Source organism: Leguminivora glycinivorella, chromosome 18, assembly GCF_023078275.1.
Source record: "Leguminivora glycinivorella isolate SPB_JAAS2020 chromosome 18, LegGlyc_1.1, whole genome shotgun sequence".
NCBI lineage: Eukaryota > Metazoa > Arthropoda > Insecta > Lepidoptera > Tortricidae > Leguminivora > Leguminivora glycinivorella.
Genome location: NC_062988.1, coordinates 5,560,922 through 5,584,503, shown reverse-complemented (window position 1 = coordinate 5,584,503; position 23,582 = coordinate 5,560,922). Strand labels below are relative to the sequence as shown.

General features: G+C 35.1%; 1 protein-coding gene across 1 annotated transcript; it reads left to right on the top strand.

Annotated features, from left to right (window-relative positions):
• Positions 1-10,187: 10,187 nt before the first annotated feature.
• On the top strand, positions 10,188-11,006 carry LOC125235981 (zinc finger BED domain-containing protein 4-like). Its single transcript, XM_048142651.1, has one exon. The coding sequence runs from the start codon at positions 10,188-10,190 to the stop codon at positions 10,968-10,970; it is 783 nt and encodes a 260-aa protein (XP_047998608.1). The 3' UTR covers positions 10,971-11,006.
• Positions 11,007-23,582: the final 12,576 nt, after the last annotated feature.

The window sequence follows — 23,582 nt, the reverse complement described above, 5'->3', positions numbered from 1 at the left end:
TTTTTTGATTCAAAACCAAAGGATTTTTGGATGGCTGGAGACCAAAGTTTACCGGAGTGTTGGGCAAGAGTTGTAGATGAAGAAGGAGAATAATATTTATTAAAGAGAGTGTTGTTTGGTCGCAAGAGTTTCCTACCAACTCAATACAAGAAGAGCTGCTTGAGCTTAGCACTAATGAGGATCTGAAGGTGAAATTTAAAAAAGGTCAATAATCAAACACCCGAAAATATCCTAGATTGTGGAGAATCGCAAGAAAGCTTTTACAAGTACAGTGTAAACAGTTTCCACGGTTTGACTGAGGAATATTTTTAGCAAACGGTGCACCAAACTAACCCACATTATAATATTTTTGTTACAGAACCAGAGTGAAATCAAAACTAAACTGGAGCAATTCCAGAAAATGCATCTAGCCAGAGGAACCCCTTTCCAACCGCTGGTGATTGCTGTCGGACCAACGAACAAGGACTTGCAACTTTTCTACGTAGCAGTTGAGTCAGTTATCTTCAAGGTAGACCAACTACGTACTAAAATCTGTCGATGTGTGCTTTAAAACAATATCTACAACACTTTTTATACGACCTTAGAGGAACAGATTGAACATCACATAACGGGGTGATTTGCGATTATTCGAAAATTGAAGCCCATTGATAATTTGCTGTCAATCCATCAAGTACATCAAAAGTACAAAATCGGGGATCATGTCTGATCAAATTTTCTGTGCGTTATAAATATTATAAATATAACGAATTTTCATAATTTTAGAATGGCATAGGTACATATTTGTGATCGTCCATAAGAAAAGGATCCTTCAAAATTATCATTTGTTTTGTTTTATGCAAAATAGTAAAATATACAAAAAGAGGTGTATTGTTATACCTCTTTTTGTATATTTTACTTTCACGATGCCATCACTGAACTGTCTTTTAATCGATTTAAACATTATGTAAAGCGTATACTGATCTCTAAAGCCTACTATAGCACACAAGACTACATGAATGATGAAACACCGTGGGATACAAGTATTGCTGAAAACCATTAATTGTATATTGTAGCTTATTAATGATGATATTGATAACTCGATGTATTTTTATACAATTTTTTTGACATTTAGAATTTATTCTAGAAGTTTTTAGACTAGTATTTTTTTTATACAATTTATATTGATATCATTTTATTATATCAACGTAGTTTTAAAACAATATTGTTTATTGCACCAATAAATTGCTCTGATATTTAGAATAAGATGAATATTGTACACTGTTGACAATTTAAAAGTGCTTATTGTAAGCCTATTTGAATAAAGAATATTTTGATTGATTGATTGATTGATATACGTTAATTTAATTCTTTCTTTATTAAAATTGAGTTCAAAGTTTAGTAGAAAAGGGCCCTTATGGGAAATCGCAAACAAAAATGACAAAGCTTAACAGATAAGTAAAAGTATTTTTTTGCAATTTTTGCTTTTTTTTTGTATACTATGGCGGTGGCAAACAAGGATACGGGTAAGCAGCCTATAAATGCGTGCAACTCCATGGGGCTCTTACCTGATATTATAAGCAAGCTTAAGCTACTTATAAACATAGGTATAATCACAAAAGGTGCCTTAGGTACCTTACCTACGGCCATTTTAAATTCTACTTTACGTGAAGCCAGTCAAAAAATGTAGTACCTAAGTACCTACACACTACATTTTTTGGCTGACGTCAAACATCTCTCGGCGGCGTGGAATATGCTATGATCATTATACATACACAACAAAGATACTAATAATTCATAATTTATTCATAACAATACAAACAAATACCTAGTTGAAAAAATAAAATATATACCCCTATAAGGCTTACACACACACTGTATACCACGGCTAGGTCGTTTATACCTTTGGGTTCAATTGGCGTAAAGGACAAAATGCAGGTTTTCAGGAGAAGCAAAAAACAACTTTTTTTTTAGAAAAATGTTTATATCTTTTTTGTTTTTTGACCTATATTTGTGACGTATATAGAAAAATATGTAGATTTTTAGTATCCTTCACCTAGTGTAGCAACCGTAGTGATAAACTAAACGGTTTAGAAGTTAGATGGTTGTAAAGGACACGTCAAAATGCTATGGACGTCCTTTACACCCACGATTTTTTTGAACAATTAGAGTTGATAGGGTCGTAAATGACGGTCTTAGATGATTTTTATACAAATTCGGGGCGTAAATGTAACCGGAATGGTACAAATGGCAACTGTTTTTAGCTTAGTTTACAATTGAGAAACTTGAAAAATGTATCAAAACGTAGTTAATATGGCATAGAATAGCCACATTAGTGTTACAGTGTATATTTATCTAAATATTTAGCAGAGACAAAGAACAAGACTATTTTATATCCAGTTTTGCAATAAAGAAACAACATTTGCTTAAAAACTATCTAGTATTTTGGAAAGTTATTATTTTAGTACTCGCCGCTGTCTCAACTCTCAATAAGTTACGCATTCAGTATTTAATTCTAGCAGGGAAACGCTTTCGTAGTTTAAGTAAATATAAAAACACTGATGGTAATCACGTAAACTTTAATCAGCAACTGTGAACAGTAGACTATATTAATACGACAGTAATTTTAAGTATAAAGTAGAAAGAAGTTCTAAGAATAACTAAGAGTTAAGTACCAATTTATAAACGCAAGTTAAGACGCGTATACAAACTGTGACCAACTAATAAATAATAGTAACTGTAGTCAAGACTACCTACTATGTCGATGCATATTTTTGATAATTTTAAAACAGAAGATTGTTATTTAGTCTTTAACCTGTTAAGTAAGAATAATCTTAATTATGAGTTCAATCCTATAAATATTATAGTCAATGCTTTAAGTACCTGTAGGTACATAGCCAAGTCACCAAACGCTAACGCTCATTCGCTAGCGAAACGCACCTGTTATTGTCGCACTAAATGTTAGTATAGTCTACTGTTAAAGTTTACTGGCGGCGTAGCTGAATGGCAATCGTCGACGCCAGACGCCGACAAAAATGCAGTCTGGTGCAATACGCAAGAGCGATAAAGCTATAGCTATAGCTACGAAAAAAACATATAGCTACGAAATAGATATTATCGTGAGCGTTTGTGCATACGTTGTGGGTACGTACCCTGATTACCATAGTGTTTTTTTTAAATTACCTACATCTCGTCGCAGTATAATAATACTACGAAAGCGTTTCCCCGCTAGAATTAAAGGCTGAATGCGTAACCTACTGACTATTCAACAGCGGCGAATACTAAAAAAATAACTTTGAGCTTGTTGCCAAAGTATTAGTAGATCGTTTTTAAGCAAATATTGTTTCTTTATTACAAAACTGGATATAAAATAGTCTTGTTCTTTTTTGTTTCTAAAATAGCTTAGATAAATAATACACTGCATTAAACTAATGTCTATTCTATGCCATATTAAGTACGTTTTGACACATTTTTCCAGTTTCTAATTGTAAACTTAGCACAACATTTGTACCATTTCGGTTACAATTACGCCCCGGTTTTGTATAAAAATCATCTAAGACCGTCATTTACGACCCTATCAAATCATGGGTGTAAAGGACGTTAATAGCTTTTGACGTGTCCTTTACAACCATCTATCTTCTAAATCGTTTAGTTTATCACTACGGTTGTTACACTAGGTTAAAGATACTCGTAATCTGCATATTTTTCTTATACACGTCACAAATATAGGCCAAAAAAACAAAAAAGTGGGTTTATCTTTCTCTTGGAAACCTGCATTATATGTCCTTTACGACAATTGAACCCAATGATATCGATTACAGTTGCGGATAAAATACTTTTAGTGCTGGTCGTAAAGGACGAACAACAAAAAAACTTGTCCTTTACGCCCAACTTTACCACACTACTATAGAAAGTGATCCTTAAAAAGTAAGGGCTTAAAGGGCAATAATATATATTTAGGTGACTTACGACTATATTTTTATTTGTAGATTTCCTTTACGACACAAATAATAATTTATAATTAATGACTTGATATTTACGCCCCTTCAGAAAAGCTATTTTTGCAAGTCCATAGTAGAAAATCTTGGTCGTAAAGGCAACTTTTTAAGAGATATCGAAATTTTAACTACACAGATCGATAGCGCTTGAAATTCTGAACAAAACTGTATATATAACTCATTTTCGCCAAAATGTCCTTTACGCCAATTGAACCCAGAGGTATCGATATATATATCCGTTTAGATTGTTTTTACATTCCAAATATCAAAAAAACATAATCCTACAGCTACTTATAATAATTGGAATGTGAAATAATTAATAAAAAAGTGTGACTTATAAAATGATAATAAGACTTTTATGATACTCCTGTAGACTGATTAAATATAACTTAGAACTTACTATACCAAATTTGTTATTATTTTAGGGAAGATATAACTGATAATAATTATCTCATTTTAATTAAAATAAAGAGATTTCGTTAACTATGTGATTATATCTCTATCCTAAAATGTAAGTTCAAATATACATATACAATGGCTCAGATCACAACATATTAAAGAAAAAGTCGAAAAAAATATTTTTATTAATTTCGTTCATATGAGCGTGTTGCTCTTTCCAAAGGCAGCCGGGAACGCGGGTACCACCCAAAAACCCGATAGATACCATATTATTATATTGATATTATGGGATCCTTCAAAGGAGTACAAAGATGATAAAATTAAGAAAAGCGATGCATGGGACGAGATTTCCGATAACCAAATGATGCCAAAAAAGGACGTAGAAATACCAGTTTACTAGGGAAAAGAATAAGATACCTTTTTGTTTTTCTGTTATACCTACGATAGATACCTCCATAAGAGAGTTCAACACGACTTCTTCAGACAACATTTTCGTTTCCAGCAACTTTGTGCCCGCTGATCAACTGATGCTCAACAAATCTTTACCATGAATACGGGGCTTTAGGTTGCAATTTTACCAGATATGCGCGAGGGTGCAAGGAATGTGCTTGTTGAAAACCAAGTGTCCTATTTTTCTCCTTTATCTATCGCAATGGAATATCGGAAGGAAAGTAAATTATTAAAATGCCAATGATTAACGGAGACTTAAGCGACATCATTACATAACGTACCTACATTTCAACCGATTAGTTAAACGTTTTATAAAACGCACGTGCTGCTTACACGTGCATTTTACTTTTCATCAAACATGCATTAAAAATACTGACTGCTTGACTTGTACCCCTATCATGAGACATTATAACATTTTCACACCTCATGCTCGACAAAGTCGGATTATATGTCATTAGAACTTCACGGAAAGCATGACATTATATCCCTTGTCAACAACCGTGATATAATGTTGTATGAAAATTCATTATTACACACGGCGCAATAATGTAATTGCCAAATAATTGCACCTTATTGCTATGACGATAAAGTCTAATTTCGTTAAGCCGTAATGCCCGCGGCGGGCATGGCCAACTCGATTTTCAAAAACCGAAGCCGCGACCGACTCGATTTTCATTTGACGCACGATCTTCATTTGTTGAAATCAAGCCCCCCTAATAAAAATTCGTGTAAAATGCATATACTCATCCTTGACTTCCTTATGACTTAGATAATGTATTGAAAAAGGATGGATATATGCTAGTTATTGCTCTTTTTGGTAGGTGGTCCCTGGTTTTGTGTTAGCTAGGGATGTTACTTTGTCGATTCAATTATCGATAAAATATGCACTTACTTACGTTCTCACCTTAAAAATAATATAAACGTTATATATATAAAAGTAACGAAAACATACAATATTGATATAAACATTTCATTTGGATTATTATGTGGCTTTTTGGCTATGAAAGTCATATATTCATACATTCTTGCCTTCTTGGCTAACCGTACCTACTGATTGCAAATAAATGGTTTGTTTATGTACTTACCTACATAAACGGTCACTTCTCTTCTCTTACCAAGTCCTAATATTACATTATCATACCTATATCTCTGATCATAGGTCTGTATGCCTCCCTTTTTCTGTAACGTGAACAAAAAGGACGGCATGTTGTCTATGACTATATTTCTATGATAGTGTAATATCGGCCTAAATAGTTTGTAAAAAATAGAAGATGGGAGATACGAGTATAAAACAAATAAATACATTCTTCTCTTCTCCTTACGCAAAGACCTAAGTAATTTAATTCGTGTAGCATCCCTCTATTAATTTCTAGTCCACCACTCAAGAATCTACTTATACTTACCTCAATAATATTTTCTCTATAAAATAAAACAAAACGGCAGTGTAGGTACCAAAATTTATTATTTCAATAGTTTCACCTATTTTTAGTTTCTTTTTAATAATGTTTGAGAATTTCTGGAAAACTAAGAAATACTATACGTTTAATTCACTAGAAATGTTACATTACCATTTACCCAGTCTGTGATACCTGATCATCATTAATCATTTTTATGTCCTTTTCAATGCAAGAATGTCATTAATGTCGGGACGTCGATAAAAATGACACATCACTAGTACAAAAACATAACCTAAAAACAGTTTGGAAAACTTCAGAACAGAATTTAACATGGTAGTAGTTATTATATAAACTATGAAAAGATCGTATTTTATGCTTTGTTTAGATCCTACAAATAATAGTATCAATAACTGACCGAAATTCACTAATGAAATACAGCAGGTTCTTGGGAGTTTTCTTTTCTCCATGTACGTGAATTACAGTCCTTAATCACACAAGCCATAATCACACAAGGAACTTGAACACATCACAAATAAGAATTTAGCAGGATCATCAACTATCTATCAGGAATAAACACAATTAAATTAAAAATCGGCCAGACGACCGCCGAGATATTTGATCTAATATAATATGATTATGTACAATTGTCAAAGGTAGACACCTCGGGAGACATCTGGGGGCCTGCTCCATTTCAGCTTCTTGGCCTTCTTTTTGGTGGAGTCTTGGGAGTAAAGGAACCGCGAGCATCGCACCTTGAACTTCGTGTTTCCGGTCTTCTTCTTCGGAAATCTAAGAAATATATAAAGTTGAATTTGTAAAATAGCTAAATAACAAGAGAATCATAACAAAGAACAATAATCATTGATGGCGTTTTTAAGGTATGAATATTGATAGGTTATTATTGCAAGGTCGATAAAACACATCACATCACTATGCTAAAAAACATAACCTTTCCGAGTTTGAGAAAACTTCCAAAAAATATGCAAAAATCTATACAGAATTGAATAAGATTTGAATTGTATAAACTACTAATATGTACATTTATATTTCTGCCAGGTCGTATCAATAAATATTATCAAAAACTCAAGAAACTTACCGATGAAATGATATAACCTCTTGCGTGTTTTCTTTTCTTCCTGAATGTGATTTGCAACACTTGATCACACAAGCCATAGTCAGAAATGAAACTTGGAACTATCACAAATATACACTGAGCTATTTTTTCCACGATCTATCAGAAATCCTCACAAAATAAATAAATATCGTCAAGACGACCATTGAAGTCGCGCTAAAAACTCGAACCAATATAATACGACTATGTACAGTTGTCAAAGATGGAGACCGAGTGTGAAATGACAAACGTATATTTAATTTTGCCGTATAATAAATGGACCCCAGGTCCGTTTTGACATCAGCATTTAGGGACAACCTTCGAGAAAACGAAAGAAGTTGTGGAATATTGTCTCATTCGCTCATATTACTCATATAAAAAAGGTAATAGTGTGGTGTGAGTAAGATACATGTCACCGAGCTCTTATTTTAGCATGGCTTCCATGCTTTAGTTATACTTCCGTGGTTGAAATGCTGTCAGAAACGAGTTGTGACAAGTTGCGGCGGTATCATTTTATAGCTCCATTTCAAGAATAATAGCGAAAATGTCTAGTGATGAAAGTGACTTGACTCCAGAGTCTATTAAAAATGATGCCATGGGCATTGTCAATAATCTACTACCAGAAAAGTCGAAGGAAAAATACCTAATATATCATTATCTTTCCATAATTGGACTAATATCTCAAATATAAACTTGTATTTTTAAATTCTAATTATTTTCTTAAATATATAAATATAAACACTATTAATTTGCTGTTTTTTCTTGTCTCGCATAAGGTGAGAAAAGTAGAGTATATACCTCGGGAATAAAACTGTTTTTGTCTTGGGCGCTTGAATCCCTCACTGCACTTAGGACTCAGCGGGAGTAAAACTGGGAGTCCTTCGTTACGTTCAGGATTCAATGTCGCGCCCGTGACATAAAACAGTGTTTTATTCCCTTGGTGTATAATCTACTATTATAGTTGTTTGCTTAACAATGGAACAGACAATCGATGAACAAATCTTCCTTTGCAAGTTTCAAGCACAATTGTCATTTTCATATATTCCCCTCTAGTTTCCTGGCTTTACGCTTTCAAAATCAACAAAACAGAGGGGCACTTCCGGATTAATTTGATTGATCAGGTATGAGACAAAATGGCATACCTACTGGAAGAGAAGCTTAATGCTCAGCACAGTGGTCGATAAATAGTTACTTGTTATATTGTACAAGAGTGCAAAGTTGTATTTTAACACCGAGTGTGGAATTGAAAAACGAGCAAGCAAAAGTATTCTATAGCTGAACCACGAGCGAAGCGAGTGGTTCGAGAATAGAATCCTGAGCTTGCGAGTTTTTCGACACACGAGAAGTAAAATACATTTGCACTCGTGTGTAACACAAAACTTTTCCCCTCACTATACTTCGTTTTTTTTAGCATTAGAGAGACCTTTGCAGAACGAGATATAAGGTTTTTTATCGGGCACATTCTGCGGATCGAACAGCGAATACGAGTTAATAAATATCACGTATTTATTATCATGTTTTATTAATACATACATTACTCAGTGTTGTGAACAGATAAGAAACATAATATTAGTTAATTTATATTCTAAGATGAAAAGATAAGAATTTTAATAAATTGCGTTTGCAATTTTTCATGGAAAGGTTGTACATTAAAAAACCTAAAGAGGCAGAGTTCTCACACAATGGTCTATACGTCACTGTCACTATCTGTCAACTGTCACTCATGTGGGTTTCTCATTAGAGATGCGCAAAACGCTTCACTGAGATGAAAAGATTGATTCATATCTTTCGCTCGCGGTGATATATATCACTCCTTTCGCTCATTCCACTCATTTCGCTCAGTGAATCTGTCAGACTATTTTGAGCAAGATGGCGAATCGTGAGATACGATACCGCCATATTGCCAAACCGCGAATCCTTCCGAATCGCTCCGAAGCTGTCATTCGAAACATTAGCATCGTTTCGCTCTTTTGGTTCAGCCCGCTCCCCGCTCATTCGAATCATGAGTGGGAAAGAGCGCGCAAGTAACTCTGATATAGGTGAGTTACTGAGCGAAATGAGCGAGTTGAATCGCTACTGAGTTGAAGAGTGAACGAGTTCAGTCAAAAGATATAGTTCTTTTAAATCACTCACTCGCGAACGACACATCTCTATTTCTCATTCGAGTGCATATTGTTGTCGGTTGAGTCGGTTGTGTTTTCTATTGCTGTTCGCTTACTTAAAGATTGTTGTTATCGTTTTTGTTGAATTTCGTTATTAGTTGTTGATCTATTTAATTTTGTTTGTTGGTGTACATTTAAAATGGATGAAGCCGAGGCTGGCCCGAGTGGGCTACAGAAGTCGCAGCCGGTTCCGGCTAATGTTTTTTCATCTCCAAAGAAGAAAAGGCAAAAGCAGAATCCTCTGACTGCCAGTGAAAAGCGGATGGTGGTGAACATTTACAAATTAGTGTCAGAAATGTGCCATAGAAAGGAGTATCCCACTAAATCGGACCGTGTGAAAAAGACTGCAGAGACTGCTGGCATATCGTTGGCTACGGTATACAACATTTTAAAAGAAAATAGATCCGACAGTGGGTTAAAATCCCCACCTCCTCGGCAAAGGGAACCCTACAAATTTGGAAATATAGATGCAATTACCTTGTCTGGAATTCGGAGAAAGGTGCATAATTTTTACTTCGAAAACGAAATCCCTACTCTGGACAAGGTATTAGCTGAAGTGTGGCTGAAGTGAACAGAGATGACACACTGCGGTTAAAATCATTAATTAACGAAATAATGGACTTCGAAAATGGCAAGTTTTAGAGACTTAGAAAAAAAAGTCATCCGAGTGGTGTTATTATGAGACCTATTTTTTATGATGCCAGTGATATCTGAAGAGGAATGGGAGGCGTTTGGGCAACTATGCACGATTTTGAGGCCATTTGAAGAAATGACCACCGAAATGAGCGGCGAAAAGTATGTCACAGGAGGGAACGTCATTGTGGCTACCAGGATATTAAAAGATACTTGCGAGGAACTCTACAAAATGGATAATATTTTGCCACAAATAACCGCCTTCATTGGAGAATTAGACAAATATATCGATGAGCGTTTCGACAAAGTCGAAAAAAGTGGAAGCTTTTCGCTGTGTACGTTTCTGGATCCTAGATTCAAAATGGCTGCCTTCAAGGACCAGAGCGAGGCAGCGAAAACAAAAAGAAGGGTTCAAGATAAAGTACAAGAAATGATTGCAAGACAGCGTCAGGAAGTACCAGCCGAGCCTTTCGCTCCGTCCAACAAGAAAACTCTGTCAGCGTGGGACGTCTTTGACAAATTTATGTCGGACAAAATAACGTCTCAGCAAGGCACACCTTTGTCAAAGGCAATTAAAGAAGTCCAGATGTACGCAGAGGATGACATTTTGTTACGCGTGGACAGCGAAGGTAACAAAAACTGTCCTAGAAAATGGTGGGCAGCGCATCGCCATATATACCCGAACTTGGCGCACATATACAGAACTAACTGCAATATTGTAGCGAGCTCCGTTCCTTGCGAACGATTATTTAGCAAGACTGGCCTCATAATTTCTGACAGGCGGTCCAGTCTGAAAAGTGACAAAGTTCGTCAACTAATGTTCCTTAATGTCAATCTAGATTAGAACAGATTTAATATGTAAAATTGTAAAAAGGAAGAATTGTAATACATCCAGGGACCGCAACTTTGGTGCCGATGACAGACGTATGACGTCAAGCTAAATACAGAGTGTTGTTATCTAGATTATATACACTTAATCAAATAACAACTTATTAGCCTCTTTAGTTTACTGATATTCAAACTTGAGTTAAGAGTTTTTCCACGTACTGGCCACGTATAAAAACATAACTGTCTTTGTCATGTTAAAACCGAGATTGTGGGAAATGACAACCAATTTCTGTTTAACTATTTTTCATTGGTAAAATATAACCGAAATATTATTGTTTCGCTATGGAACCGTATTTGCAGAAATTTCCTTTTCTGATTTTACAAAATGAAAAAATGTACTGCTCCTGCTGTGACCAATATTTAAGAGGAAAAGCAAGTAATATAGAGAAACATTTGAAAACAAAAAAGCATATAGAACGAGAAGGAGGAAAAATGACACAGCATGATTTCAATACGGATTTAACAAAATTTATGATAGCTTCGAATATACCCTGGAATCAATTAAAAAATAAGAACTTTTCCAATTTTATTGACCGTCAACAACATTTGCTCCAGATGCGGTTATAGGAATTATGACCAGTGCGACCTCAATTTTCCGAATTGGCGAGAGGTTAAAGAATTATTTTGCTCAATATCTCATTATTAAGAATTGAGGTATTGCAATGTTATTAAAAGAACATCCTATATCGGACTAAACGTCATAATGACGTCACCGGCACCAAAGTTGCGGTCCCTGATAATGTACATAAAAAATATGTATATAAAATTTGTAAATACGAAGCACTGTAAATAACTATGTAAATGTTATGGTAAATTGATTATGTAAATACAATCAACTTTTAAGTACGGCTGTAAAATGTAAAAATACCTACTTTCACTTGCAGTCAGTCCTAAGCCTGAACAAAGTACGAAGGGAAGTTGATTGTGTAATTCTGTTTTAAAAACTACATATACCTAATTACTTCAATACAGTTTCGTTTCGTTCGACTACAAACAAGGCATACAGTTATTTTAGAAACTGTTTTTGAAAACAGTTACGTTATTGAAAAACACGGTTACGTTTCGTTTCGCGGAAAACTCGAAACGACCCAGCTCTATCCCGAACCGAGGTGATGTAAGCGCGTGAATATCGATGAAATTTCCATACTAATTTCTTCGGATTTTCGTGTTTTCGTAATTATCAGTTAATTTCTTTAGTTTCGGGTCTAGTTTGGGGTTGTTTTTGTAGTTTTCTTTCGTCGGGGTTTAGTTTTGTTTTGGGTTCTAATTTGGGATTTTTTTTGTAGTTTTATTTCGTCGGGGTTTATTCTTGTAGTCAGGGACGTCAGGGTGTATAGGTATTTGTTTTAGTTTGGAGTTGTTTGTTCGTTTAGGCGTGTTAAAGTGTTATAGTTTATTGTTGTTATTAATTATTGTTCGTTTAGGCGTGTTAAAGTTTTATAGTTTATTGTTGTTATTAATTATTGTTCGTTTAGGCGTGTTAAAGTTTTATAGTTTATTGTTGTTATTTGTTATTGTTCGTTGCTAAAATGCGTCCGCTTGACGTAATTTTGGCGCGTAATTTCAGTTTTTGGAATTTCGCAGCCACTATTCCGACTGAGGAGTTGGCAATAAAAGCTGCCGAGGAGTGGCTTTTATTGCCAAAAAAGGTAAAGTGTCCAACTTGTAAGAAGCCTATGATAAAGGAGCAAAAGGCTTCTTATAAGTTGGGCTACCGATTTCGGTGCAGGAAAGGAGCATGTAATGAGACCCTGTCCCCCACAAAAAACACACTGTTCGAGCGGAGCCACGTCAGCGTCATGAAAACGCTCCGCTTAATGATGCATTTTTTTAGACGGGACAGGGTAGGCCAGGCAGCACTAGACACGGGGGTAACGAAAATGACGGCCATCCAGGTGTACCACTATATGCGGGAGATCTGCGAGGTAGCCGAAGCCCACGACAGAGTTTTAATTGGGGGAGCCAACGACGTCGTAGAGGTGGACGAGACTCACCTCTACACTCGTTTGGGTCGCGTGTCTTTCAAAGATGGATATAGAGCACGGAAGTCTTCTATATGGTTATATCATCACTACACATGGCGTTGCGTGGGCTGTAAAAATGCCCAGAGACCAAGCCTTAACTTGCAGCCAGAGGCCTCGGCTCCTGCTGTTGACCCCGCGCCTACGCAAAAGTACTATATTTTTGGGGTCCTTGCTAGTGGCGAATTTACACTAGGATCAAACCGCCAGGGGCGGCGTTTTTATAATAAAAAAAATTTCGCGCTCGCTACGCTCGCGCTTTCATTTCTACCTGACATCCATTGTACTTCGTTCTGACATGAACTTATTACAGTTACAAATATATAAAGCCACCGTTGTTTGCAAACATTTGTCTTTTTAACCCCCGACGCAAAAACGACGGGCTGTTATAAGTTTGACGTGTCTGTCTGTCTGTTTGTCTGTCTGTGTGTGTGTTTGTCTGTGGCATCGTAACTCCCGAACGGATGAACCGATTTAGATTTAGTTTTTTTTTGTCTGAAAGCTCAGTTAGTCGGGAGTGTTCTTAGCCATGTTTTATGCAAATCGGTCTACTACGTCGCGGTCGGGGGTTTTTTCAAAATTTTAATTTTGTGGTTAGGTTAGGTTATTCCACGGTATATTAAATAACAGCATTTCTTAAGACAGCTTCGATTTGAATCCATTGGTATTATAATATTATGATAGTTTTTAAAGCCTATCATATTAACAGCATCGTCTTTAAGCAAACTAGTATCCCATAATTACTTCACAGCTCATTGATTCTGTGATATTTAGCATCAAAGTTGAACTAGGACCAAAACTGGTTCTTTGATCAAAACTTTTGCCTTAATTAGTTTAAAATTAAAATCGCTCTTGCAAGTTTAAATTTCATAAAATGTCTAGATTTCATGTAAGTATGTAAGATCCTTCACCAAAACAAAATACAAATAGGGTAATAGGGGCCTTTTCGCAAAACCATTTATGGACGAGTTTCATTTGCCATGCCAACCAACATTTCGCCGAAGTTTCATTTTAACAATTTAACATTTAGCAACTTTTCAATTGGTAGAATATTGTAAAGCAGATTATTAAAATCCATCTAAACTTTTACCAGACATATCATTTGTCAAATGCTTCACTTGCTGAAACAACTCTTGGACAAATAACGTTTCGCAACGAAACATTAGGCAAGTTACAAATAATTTCTAACATCATCCACAAGTTTGCTTTTAAAAAACCGGCCAAGTGCGAGTCGGGCTCGCGCACAAAGGGTTCCGTAGCAGCAAACCAAAATTACAGTTAAATCAACCTATCTCAAAAACTATAAGAGATACTTTGATCAAACCAAAAATCGTTGAAAGAGTTAATTAGCATGCATCACCTCTATTTTTTTTAGAATTTTATACCCCGTAGTTATAAAAATAGAGGGGGGGGACATACTTTTTACGACTTTGAGAGCTGATATCTCAAAAACCGTTCACTTTAAGAAAAATGTTTTTTAGAAAACTTTATATCATTTTAAAAGACCTTTCCATTGATACCCCACACGGGTATGTACATCGAAAAAAAAATTTTCATCCCTCAGTTACATGTATGGGGGGCCCCACCCCCAATTCTTTTTTTTACTATTTAGTGTCATAATTTTGTAGCGGTTCATACAACACATATTCCCATCAAATTTCATCACTGTAGTACTTATAGTTTCCGAGTAAATCGGCTGTGACAGACGGACAGACGGACAGACGGACAGACGGACAGACGGACATGACGAAACTATAAGGGTTCCGTTTTTGCCATTTTGGCTACGGAACCCTAATAAAAAAAAGGCCAAGGCCAAATGTTAAGTTAGTGAACGTGAGCTTGGCAAATAAAACAATTATGATAAGTTGGGAAATGAACATTCGGCAGAATAAAATTCCGCGAAACTTGAGTTGGGAAGTGATATTCGGTCGTTTTACAATTTTCGACGACAAAATAAGAGAACCAATACAACACAAAACTTGTCAAAATCGACGAAAACCGAGTGGAGCCCCTTACAGTGGGCAGAAAAAACGATTTCTACGACTCGGTTATCGATTATCTGTTCCGTACTATATTTTATAGATGGAATTTTCTAAAATTATGTCAGAGATCCACAATTTTTTTTTTTTTTTTTTTTTTTTAATTGCATATCACATTACATAATATTAGGTGGAACTTACAAAAGGTAGGTTTACATGTGACGCCCTGCAAGGGCACAGCAATATATGCTTAAAATTAACATGCACTTCATACTTCTAATTATCTAATCATGTTTATCGTTAAAAAAATCTTTTACTGTATAATAACATTTATCTATTAAAAAACTTTTCAAATATTTATTAAACGTCGGCTGATTTTCAATGTTTTTTAGGGAGTTTGGTAGGTGGTTGTATATTTTTATAGTCATATAATGAGGGCTAGATGAGACTATTTTAAGTTTTGTTAGAGGCAATTGTAGTTTATTTAAATTTCGGTTGTTTCTCTTGATATTTGCTACTGTAGGAGTAAACAACTCAGTGTGTTTCTTAACAAATTTACATGCTTCTAGGATGTACATTGACGGTAAAGTGAGTATTTGGTGTTTTTTGAAGAGTGGTTTGCACGATTCCATTTGATCCGAATTGGTAAGTATTCTAACACATCTTTTCTGGAGGATAAAGATATTTTCCATATCATGACTATTCCCCCATAAAACGAGTCCGTAGGTCATTCTTGAATATGCGTATGCATAGTACGCGGAAAGGGCGGTTTGGAAATCGGTCGCGCGTTTGATGTGTTGTAGGGCGTATAGAAAGGAGGACAGCTTTTTTGATAGTCTCTGGATGTGCGATTTCCAGTCCATGTTACTATCTAGGTCGATACCCAGTACGGTGGCTGATTCTACAGACTCTAATATTGTGCCCTTGTGCTTAAAGATTATTGGTAATGCTGATTTTTGGTAAGGTTTAAATTGAATTATTTTGGTTTTTTCAAGGTTAAGTTGGAGATTGTGAATATCTAACCAGTTTTCAATCTTTTCCATTGCTACAGTCAATTTGTTTTCAGCTTCATTTTTTTTCAGAACACGAGAACAATACTGAAACGTCATCTGCAAATAGAGCGCTTTGATCTTCTATTGCATTCGGTAAGTCGTTTATATATATTAGAAACAGAATGCATCCCAGGACACTTCCTTGGGGGATCGAGCCTGTCTGGGTCACGCTATTTGATCTGAAATGTTGTATTTGGCCTGTTTCAAAATCTGTATGTTCTATTTGGACTAACTGTACGCGATTGCTGAGGTATGATTTGAACCATTTATGGGCTATCCCCCTGATTCCCGTGCTGTATAGTTTGTCCAATAAGATGTCGTATCTAACTCTGTCGTAAGCTTTGCTCATGTCTAACAGGAGTCCTATGGCATATTTTTTATTGTTTATTTCATCCATTATGCCCTGAACATATTTGTAGATGGCTAAAGTGGTAGAGCGGTTTTCTCTAAATCCATCTTGGCTATCGTGCAGTATTTTAAATTTTTCATAATAAGAGTAGAGCCGTTTTATCATTGCTGTTTCAAATATTTTTGCTACTGTAGACAGAAGAGCAATTGGTCTATAGTTATTTAAGTCTTGTTTATCACCTTTTTTATGAATGGGTTTTACTATTGAGGTTTTCAGATCATCAGGAAAAATTCCTTCTGAGAATGATTGGTTTATGAGCCATGTCAATGGGTAAGTTAAAATATCCGCGCATGTTTTGATTAAGGAAGAGGGAATTTCATCTATGCCAAATGATGTTTTGTTTTTTAGATTTTTTATTATTAATTGTATTTCTTTAGGCTCTGTCGGTCTGAGGAAGAATGATTTGTTAATTGTATTCGTTAATGGTGCCCTGTTTTGACCTCTCGATTGGGTGCTTCCCATGGTCAGGAAATAGTTATTGAACGTGTTAGCTATTTGTGATGGATCATTTATTACTATATCGTTTTGGCTTTTAATTTGAATATTATTTTTTCGTTGTTGTCTGTTTTTATTTGTCTCGCAGTTGATAATTTTCCACATCGTTTGGGATTTGTTATTCGAACTTTGTAGTTTATTTTTATTGTCTATTCTTTTTGATTTGCTTATAACTTTTTTTAATAATTTACAGTATTGCTTATAATGGCAGCGTAGAACCTCACTTTTGGTCTGAGCTACAAGAAGTTTTAGCAATCTTTTATTTTTACATGAAATTCTTATACCGGGGGTTAAAAATGTTTTTTTGGGCTTTAGTTTTATTTTGACATTTTTTTTAGGGATACATTTATCAAGAGCTTGTTGCAGTGTATTCTGAAAGTTGTTGTAGTTTTGGTTCACGTTATTGTTATATGAAAATAGTGTATGCCATTCTGTATTTAGGATCTCGTTTCGGAATTTGGAGATATTTTCGTCATTAAAAAGCCTTTTACAGATGTTTAGGGTGCGTAAGTTAGGAGCGAATATAGGTATACTTAGCGAAATAGTTTTGTGGTCTGAAAAGCCATATTCGTGAATTTTTAATATAGAATCTTTAGTGTTAAAGTTGGTAAATATTAAATCAATACATTTGGTGCTAGTTGATGTAACACGAGTTGGATCTATGACTTTTTGATGAAAGTTAAAGGATAACATTAAACTTGATAACCTATTTTTTTCTCTATTGTTTGAGAGAAAGTCGACATTAAAGTCACCTCCAATAACAATATTTTTGTTCTTGTCTTTGATGCTAATCAATTTTAAAAGGTTTTCTAAACTTATATAAAATTGTTCAATTTCTCTCTTACTATTTGGCCAATATAAATTTATGACTAAAAGGTTTGCCTGCGGAAGATCAATCGCACTTATTTCTATTATTTTTTCCAAAGAGATTGAGGTAATATCTGTACGGTCGAGACATTGTATTCCATTTTTTGTCAATATGAGCACTCCTCCACCTTCGTGTTGTGTTCGGCAAAAGGACGAGCTGACACTGTATCCCTTTATATCCAGTAGATCTTCCTTAGTTTTATTGAGCCAGGTTTCCGAGATGCTTATTATTTGTATTTGAGGTTTTTCTTCTGTGAAAGCCTGAAGGAGGTGGGTCTTGTTCCATAAGCTTTGCATATTTTGGAATATAATTTGCAATTTAGTTCCGAAAGGTAGAGTTTGATGTATTATCTTTAGCTATTGTGTTTTGCACGTGTATTTCACTATTCGAGCTAGAGTTCTCTTGGGTTTGTTCCGGTGCTTGTGGTCCATTTGTTTGTCGGTGCTCTGTGGTCTGCAGCGAGTTACAGCAGTATTCGGATCCATTTACAAAAACCTTTCCATTTTTTACTATCGGACGCAGACCGCGTGCTCGTGCGTCCTGTAAAGTCTCTCTTATTACTCGTCTCTGTCTCAATGTGTTTGTGTCCATAAATTCCGAGATTGCAAACCCTGTGTTTTTGAAGATGTATTTATTGTTTAGAATATAATTCCTCATCCGCTTGCTTATAAGTTCTATATGTATTGGTCTTCGATTTCCTCGTTTTCCTATTCTTCCTATATCTTCGATATACCCATTAATATCTGTGCCCACAATTTCATAAAACAATCTAGCAACACGTTCTATTAGAACATAGCTGTTTTCATCAGTGTACTCTTCCAAACCATAGAGAACAATACTTTTATTATTATTAATAGTGTTCTCTCCATTTGTCATTTGATTATTGTTGTCTAGTTTATTCGCTAATGCTTCTACTTCTGCACGTAGCTTTGAGTTCTCATCCTCTAAGTGTTTAATATTTTCGTTTGTGAGGTTTATGGTTTCTTGTAGTCGTTTTTGTTCATTAGTTAATATTGTTGATTCTCGAGATATGTTTTCTTGAAGTGTGTTTATTTTTGAGTTCACTTCATTTAGTAGCGCTTGTTTTATATTTCTGGTGATAGATTCGGTCAGACTATCTTTCAAAGTTTCAAATTCTGACTTTATTAAATGTTTGAATCTATCGAAAGATATGTTTTCCGTGGTTATATTCATATTCGTGTTCTCTTCGATTGGGGTTTCCACCTGGTGATTTGGGGATGGTGTATCCGTTATGTTGGTGTCACCCATGATATTCGAAACATTACTGTCGTCTAACGACATGTCTGCTTCATTAGTCGGCGGTTGTCTCAAATTTCAGCCCAGCTGGCTCCTTTGTCTACGGTTGTTGCTGATATTCAAGAGATCAAACTTGATATAGCAGAACTTAAGAAATCGAACTCTAAAACCACGAAGAAGCTATCACAGTTTGAAGATCGCCTCAAAAAAGTTGAGGCCTCACATGATGATGATGCTCTCAAGACCCGCGTAACTAGCCTTGAAGCTGAGCTTAATGAGAAAGACCAATGGCTTCGTTACAACAACATTGAAATAAAAGGAGTACCCCTGAAAAACAATGAGAATCTGTTTGAGATCCTTCAAAGGATTGGCACAAAAGTGTCTTATTCAGTACCGAAAACTAGCGTGAACTATATAACCAGAATTCCGTCACGTGGTGAAAATGCGTCCAGACAAAAGTCCATTATAGTATCATTTACGAATAGGTACACGAAAGAGGACTTCATCGCCGCGTCTCGCTTGTGCAGAACTATTACCCTCGAAGATATTGGCTTTCAGGGCGCTGGCAGAGTTTTTGTCAATGACCACCTAACGGTCAAGAATAAGATCCTCCTAAATAAAACGAAGGCCGTGGCGAAGGAAAAAAATTTTCAATATGTGTGGGTGAAGCACGGAAAGATCCATATTCGGAAATCCGACTCCTCGCCAGTGCTTCAAGTGAGAACCGAAGAAGACCTTTCGAAGCTTCATTGAAATCGTGCATCCCCTTACCCGTCAGTTACGGGCATAACCGGCCCACCGTCCGACTATGTAATTTTGCTGCCTACAGTTTGAGTGCCGCTGGCCAAACTCACCTCAGTATGGCCGATCGCCCGGGCGGGAATGTCGCGCTCTCAAGATACCTAGGTACTATTTGTCTTATCTGCTACTAATGACTTGTTATTTACGATTGTGTGTGTATTAATTTTAAACGTTTGTGTTATTATTTGCTTACAGCTTCAGATCGATGAGAAAACCTTCCTATTTTTATATTACTTATACTTATTGCGGAGTGTCTACCTATTGACATTAACTAAACTTAGAACATTCAACTATTTACCTATTCTGCTATTGACTTGTCGTTATAGGCGCGTCGTACCTAAGTGTTTATCACCAAAACGTGAGGGGCCTTAGAACTAAAACGGACGTTTTTTATCGAAACCTGCGAATGGGTAATTATGATGTTATCACTTTAACTGAGTCATGGCTATGTGACGGTATTCGAGATGATGAACTTTTCGACGAACGTTATTGTGTGTGGCGTCGAGACCGGAATTACAATTTAACAAATCAATCTCGTGGGGGTGGAGTGGTTATTGCCATTAAACGTAGTATTTTAGCCGCGAATGTGCCGGATTGGCAATCTTCGGCGGAGGATATCGTCGTCCCAAAAGCAAACTCACGAATCTGCTATTTTGGCAAAATTCGTTTTTGATGTAAATCTTAACCAATCAGGAGGATGCGTCTACTCACAAAATTTCGTGTTTCTATCATTTATGGTTCCTGAGTTGCATTTGTGCAATTCTGTTTTTTTATGTAATTGGTCCCATAGTAAACTTACGACTTGTAGTTGAGGTAATTTTCCATGAGCGGTTACATAGATCATACCAAATTATGTGTCATAGTAAACCTACGAATCTGGAAAATTCGCGAATTCACTATATCAAATGTATACATAAATGCAGTAATAAGCCAATAGAAAACTAACGAATCTAGTCTGTTCGTAATTTTGCTGTGGCACCGTTGGTTTACTTAGAAATATGACTAGTCTATAGCAAATTTGCGAAAGTGGCATATTCGTCATTTACCCGTGGTGAAAAATATTGCAAAGGAAAGGATAACTCCTACAGCAAACCCACGAATCTGAATATTCGCAATTTTACTATGGTTGAGTTTATTAAAGAACGATGTGTTGGCTAACAGCAAATTTGCGAATCTGACAAATTCGTCATTTTGTTATGGTTACTGGGGACGCTATTGCTATGTCTTGTATGGGAACCCTGCATTTTATGATTAAGCACTGAGACTTGGCACAGTTGTTCATTGGGTGGCCCTGAGTAGATATAGATCGGGAGGCATCGAGAGCCCCCCTTAATTTAGGAGGGAGGAGGGGGGGAAGGCTGGCACCTCCGCGCTTCCTTTGAAACCATATTTCTCTAAAACTGTACAAAATAGGATCATTTTCGGATAAATGAAGGACAAGGAATTCATTTTTGGAACAAAAAAATGTATTTTAGAACAAAAATACAAAATAAAATGGGAAAACCTGAAAACGAGATATTTTTTTTATACATATTATTGCACATTTTATGAAAACTGTAATGGTTTTTTCTAAATAAAAAATATTATTTAATAGCTACATTTATCTTGTTTAAGAAAATGTATAATTTGTTATAGAAATATACTATACGACGAGTGATAAAAAATAATTTACATCGCCCGATAGGGTGATTTGAATGCTCATTTCAATAAGTTTTGTCAATGATTTCAGGTATAATCACTATTTTAAACACACGAAAGCCGTAATCATTGTAGTTTATGGCTATTTTAGTGATTAATGTACTTAAAATAAAAAAAAATTCAAAAATTTAAAAAAATATTAAAAATGTGATAATTTTTTTTAACATTATCCTATTTTGTTCTTTCTACACAATATATATCTAAAAGCAATAAATATCAATAAAAAGCCACATTTATACAGTTTATAAAAATATATAGTTTGTTATATAAATATGTTACGAAACGCGAGATAAAAAATAATGAAAGTTACGTGGCAGGGCGATATTGATGTACGGTACGGGTCAGCTTGTATGATTCGATGAGGTGAGGTAAAGGTACTCAAAGCTCTCAAAAAGTGTAGTTATTTAGAGTACTTCAAATTAAACAACATACTCCTATATAGTCTGAATTTAACTATTTATATTACATGAAATGATCGGTCAGATATATACATCTGATCCTAATACATACATCTTGTGAAATAGTAGTTATCTATATGATTTGCATAGTTTATGGATAATTCTTACTTGACATATTTATTAATCCAGATCTGCGTCCTGTACTTTGGTTAACGAGTGCCGAAAATAGTTATTAACCAAAAAAGACCGCCAAATTAACAGCATTTCACCGACAAAAGCTGCCTTGCACCATTTTTGTAAGGGTTATAGGTATATCAAGGTGTCCATGTATGGGGTCAACTAAACCCAATTCAAAATTTGCCATTATTTGCTACTTGTGGCTGGACGAAAGTCTGTAACAATTGGGATTTGGGAGCCTACTCGCCCGCAACGTTGCCTGTTGCTGCAGAAACATGCCTCGAAATTGTCGGATGCAGGTGTAATAAAAAACAGTGCCGCGTAAGGTGCAACCGTAAAAAAAGACTTTTTTGAATAACTCAAAATAGCTACACTTTTTGAGAGCCTTGAGTACTAGCCCCGATACACATGTTTTCGTCTAGTCAGACCATTTTTTGAGGTTCTCCTTTGTACAAAAGCAATGTCTTAGTTCAAAAATCATTAATGTTTAATGCTAATACGAATCTAGTTTATTTTTTGTGGCACTATTGCGCAATAACTAACTATCATTGATACTGAAAGGAAGAATATGACGATTTTTATTTTATCTTTTATGGATGGATAAAACCGATTTAAGGGGGCCCAAGGAAGTAAGTAAATTCTGCTAGTAAACTAAAAAATCTTCAAGCCTATGCATGCAGAACTGCTTTAGGAGAGGAGAACGTGATTAAGACATTTTTTTTTGCAATATAAGTCACATGCAATTTTATTTTACAATCAAAATAAACTATATTATAGGACTTTTACAATTTTCTGTACTGGGTCGTGATATACCTACATGTGTAAACGTTATTAGAATAAGTATATTTCTGTATTACTAGACGAACTCCACTGCACAGCGGGTAGTACCTTTACCTCACCTCATCGAATAATGCAAGCTGACCCGTACATTAAAATTTTCATTTTCATTATTTTTATCTCGCGTTTCGTAATATATTTATATAACAAACTATATATTTTTATAAACTGTATAAATGTGGCTTTTTATTGATATTTATTGCTTTTAGATATATATTGTGTAGAAAGAACAAAATAGGATAATGTTAAAAAAATTATCACATTTTTAATATTTTTTTAAATTTTCGTATTTTTTTTATTTTAAGTACATTAATCACTAAAATAATCATAAACTACAATGATTACGGCTTTCGTGTGTTTAAAATAGTGATTATACCTGAAATCATTGACAAAACTTATTGAAATGAGCATTCAAATCACCCTATCGGGCGATGTAAATTATTTTTTATCACTCGTCCTATAATATATTTCTATAACAAATTATACATTTTCTAAAACTAGATAAATATAGCTATTAAATAATATTTTTAATTTAGAAAAAACCATTACAGTTTTCATAAAATGTGCAATAATATG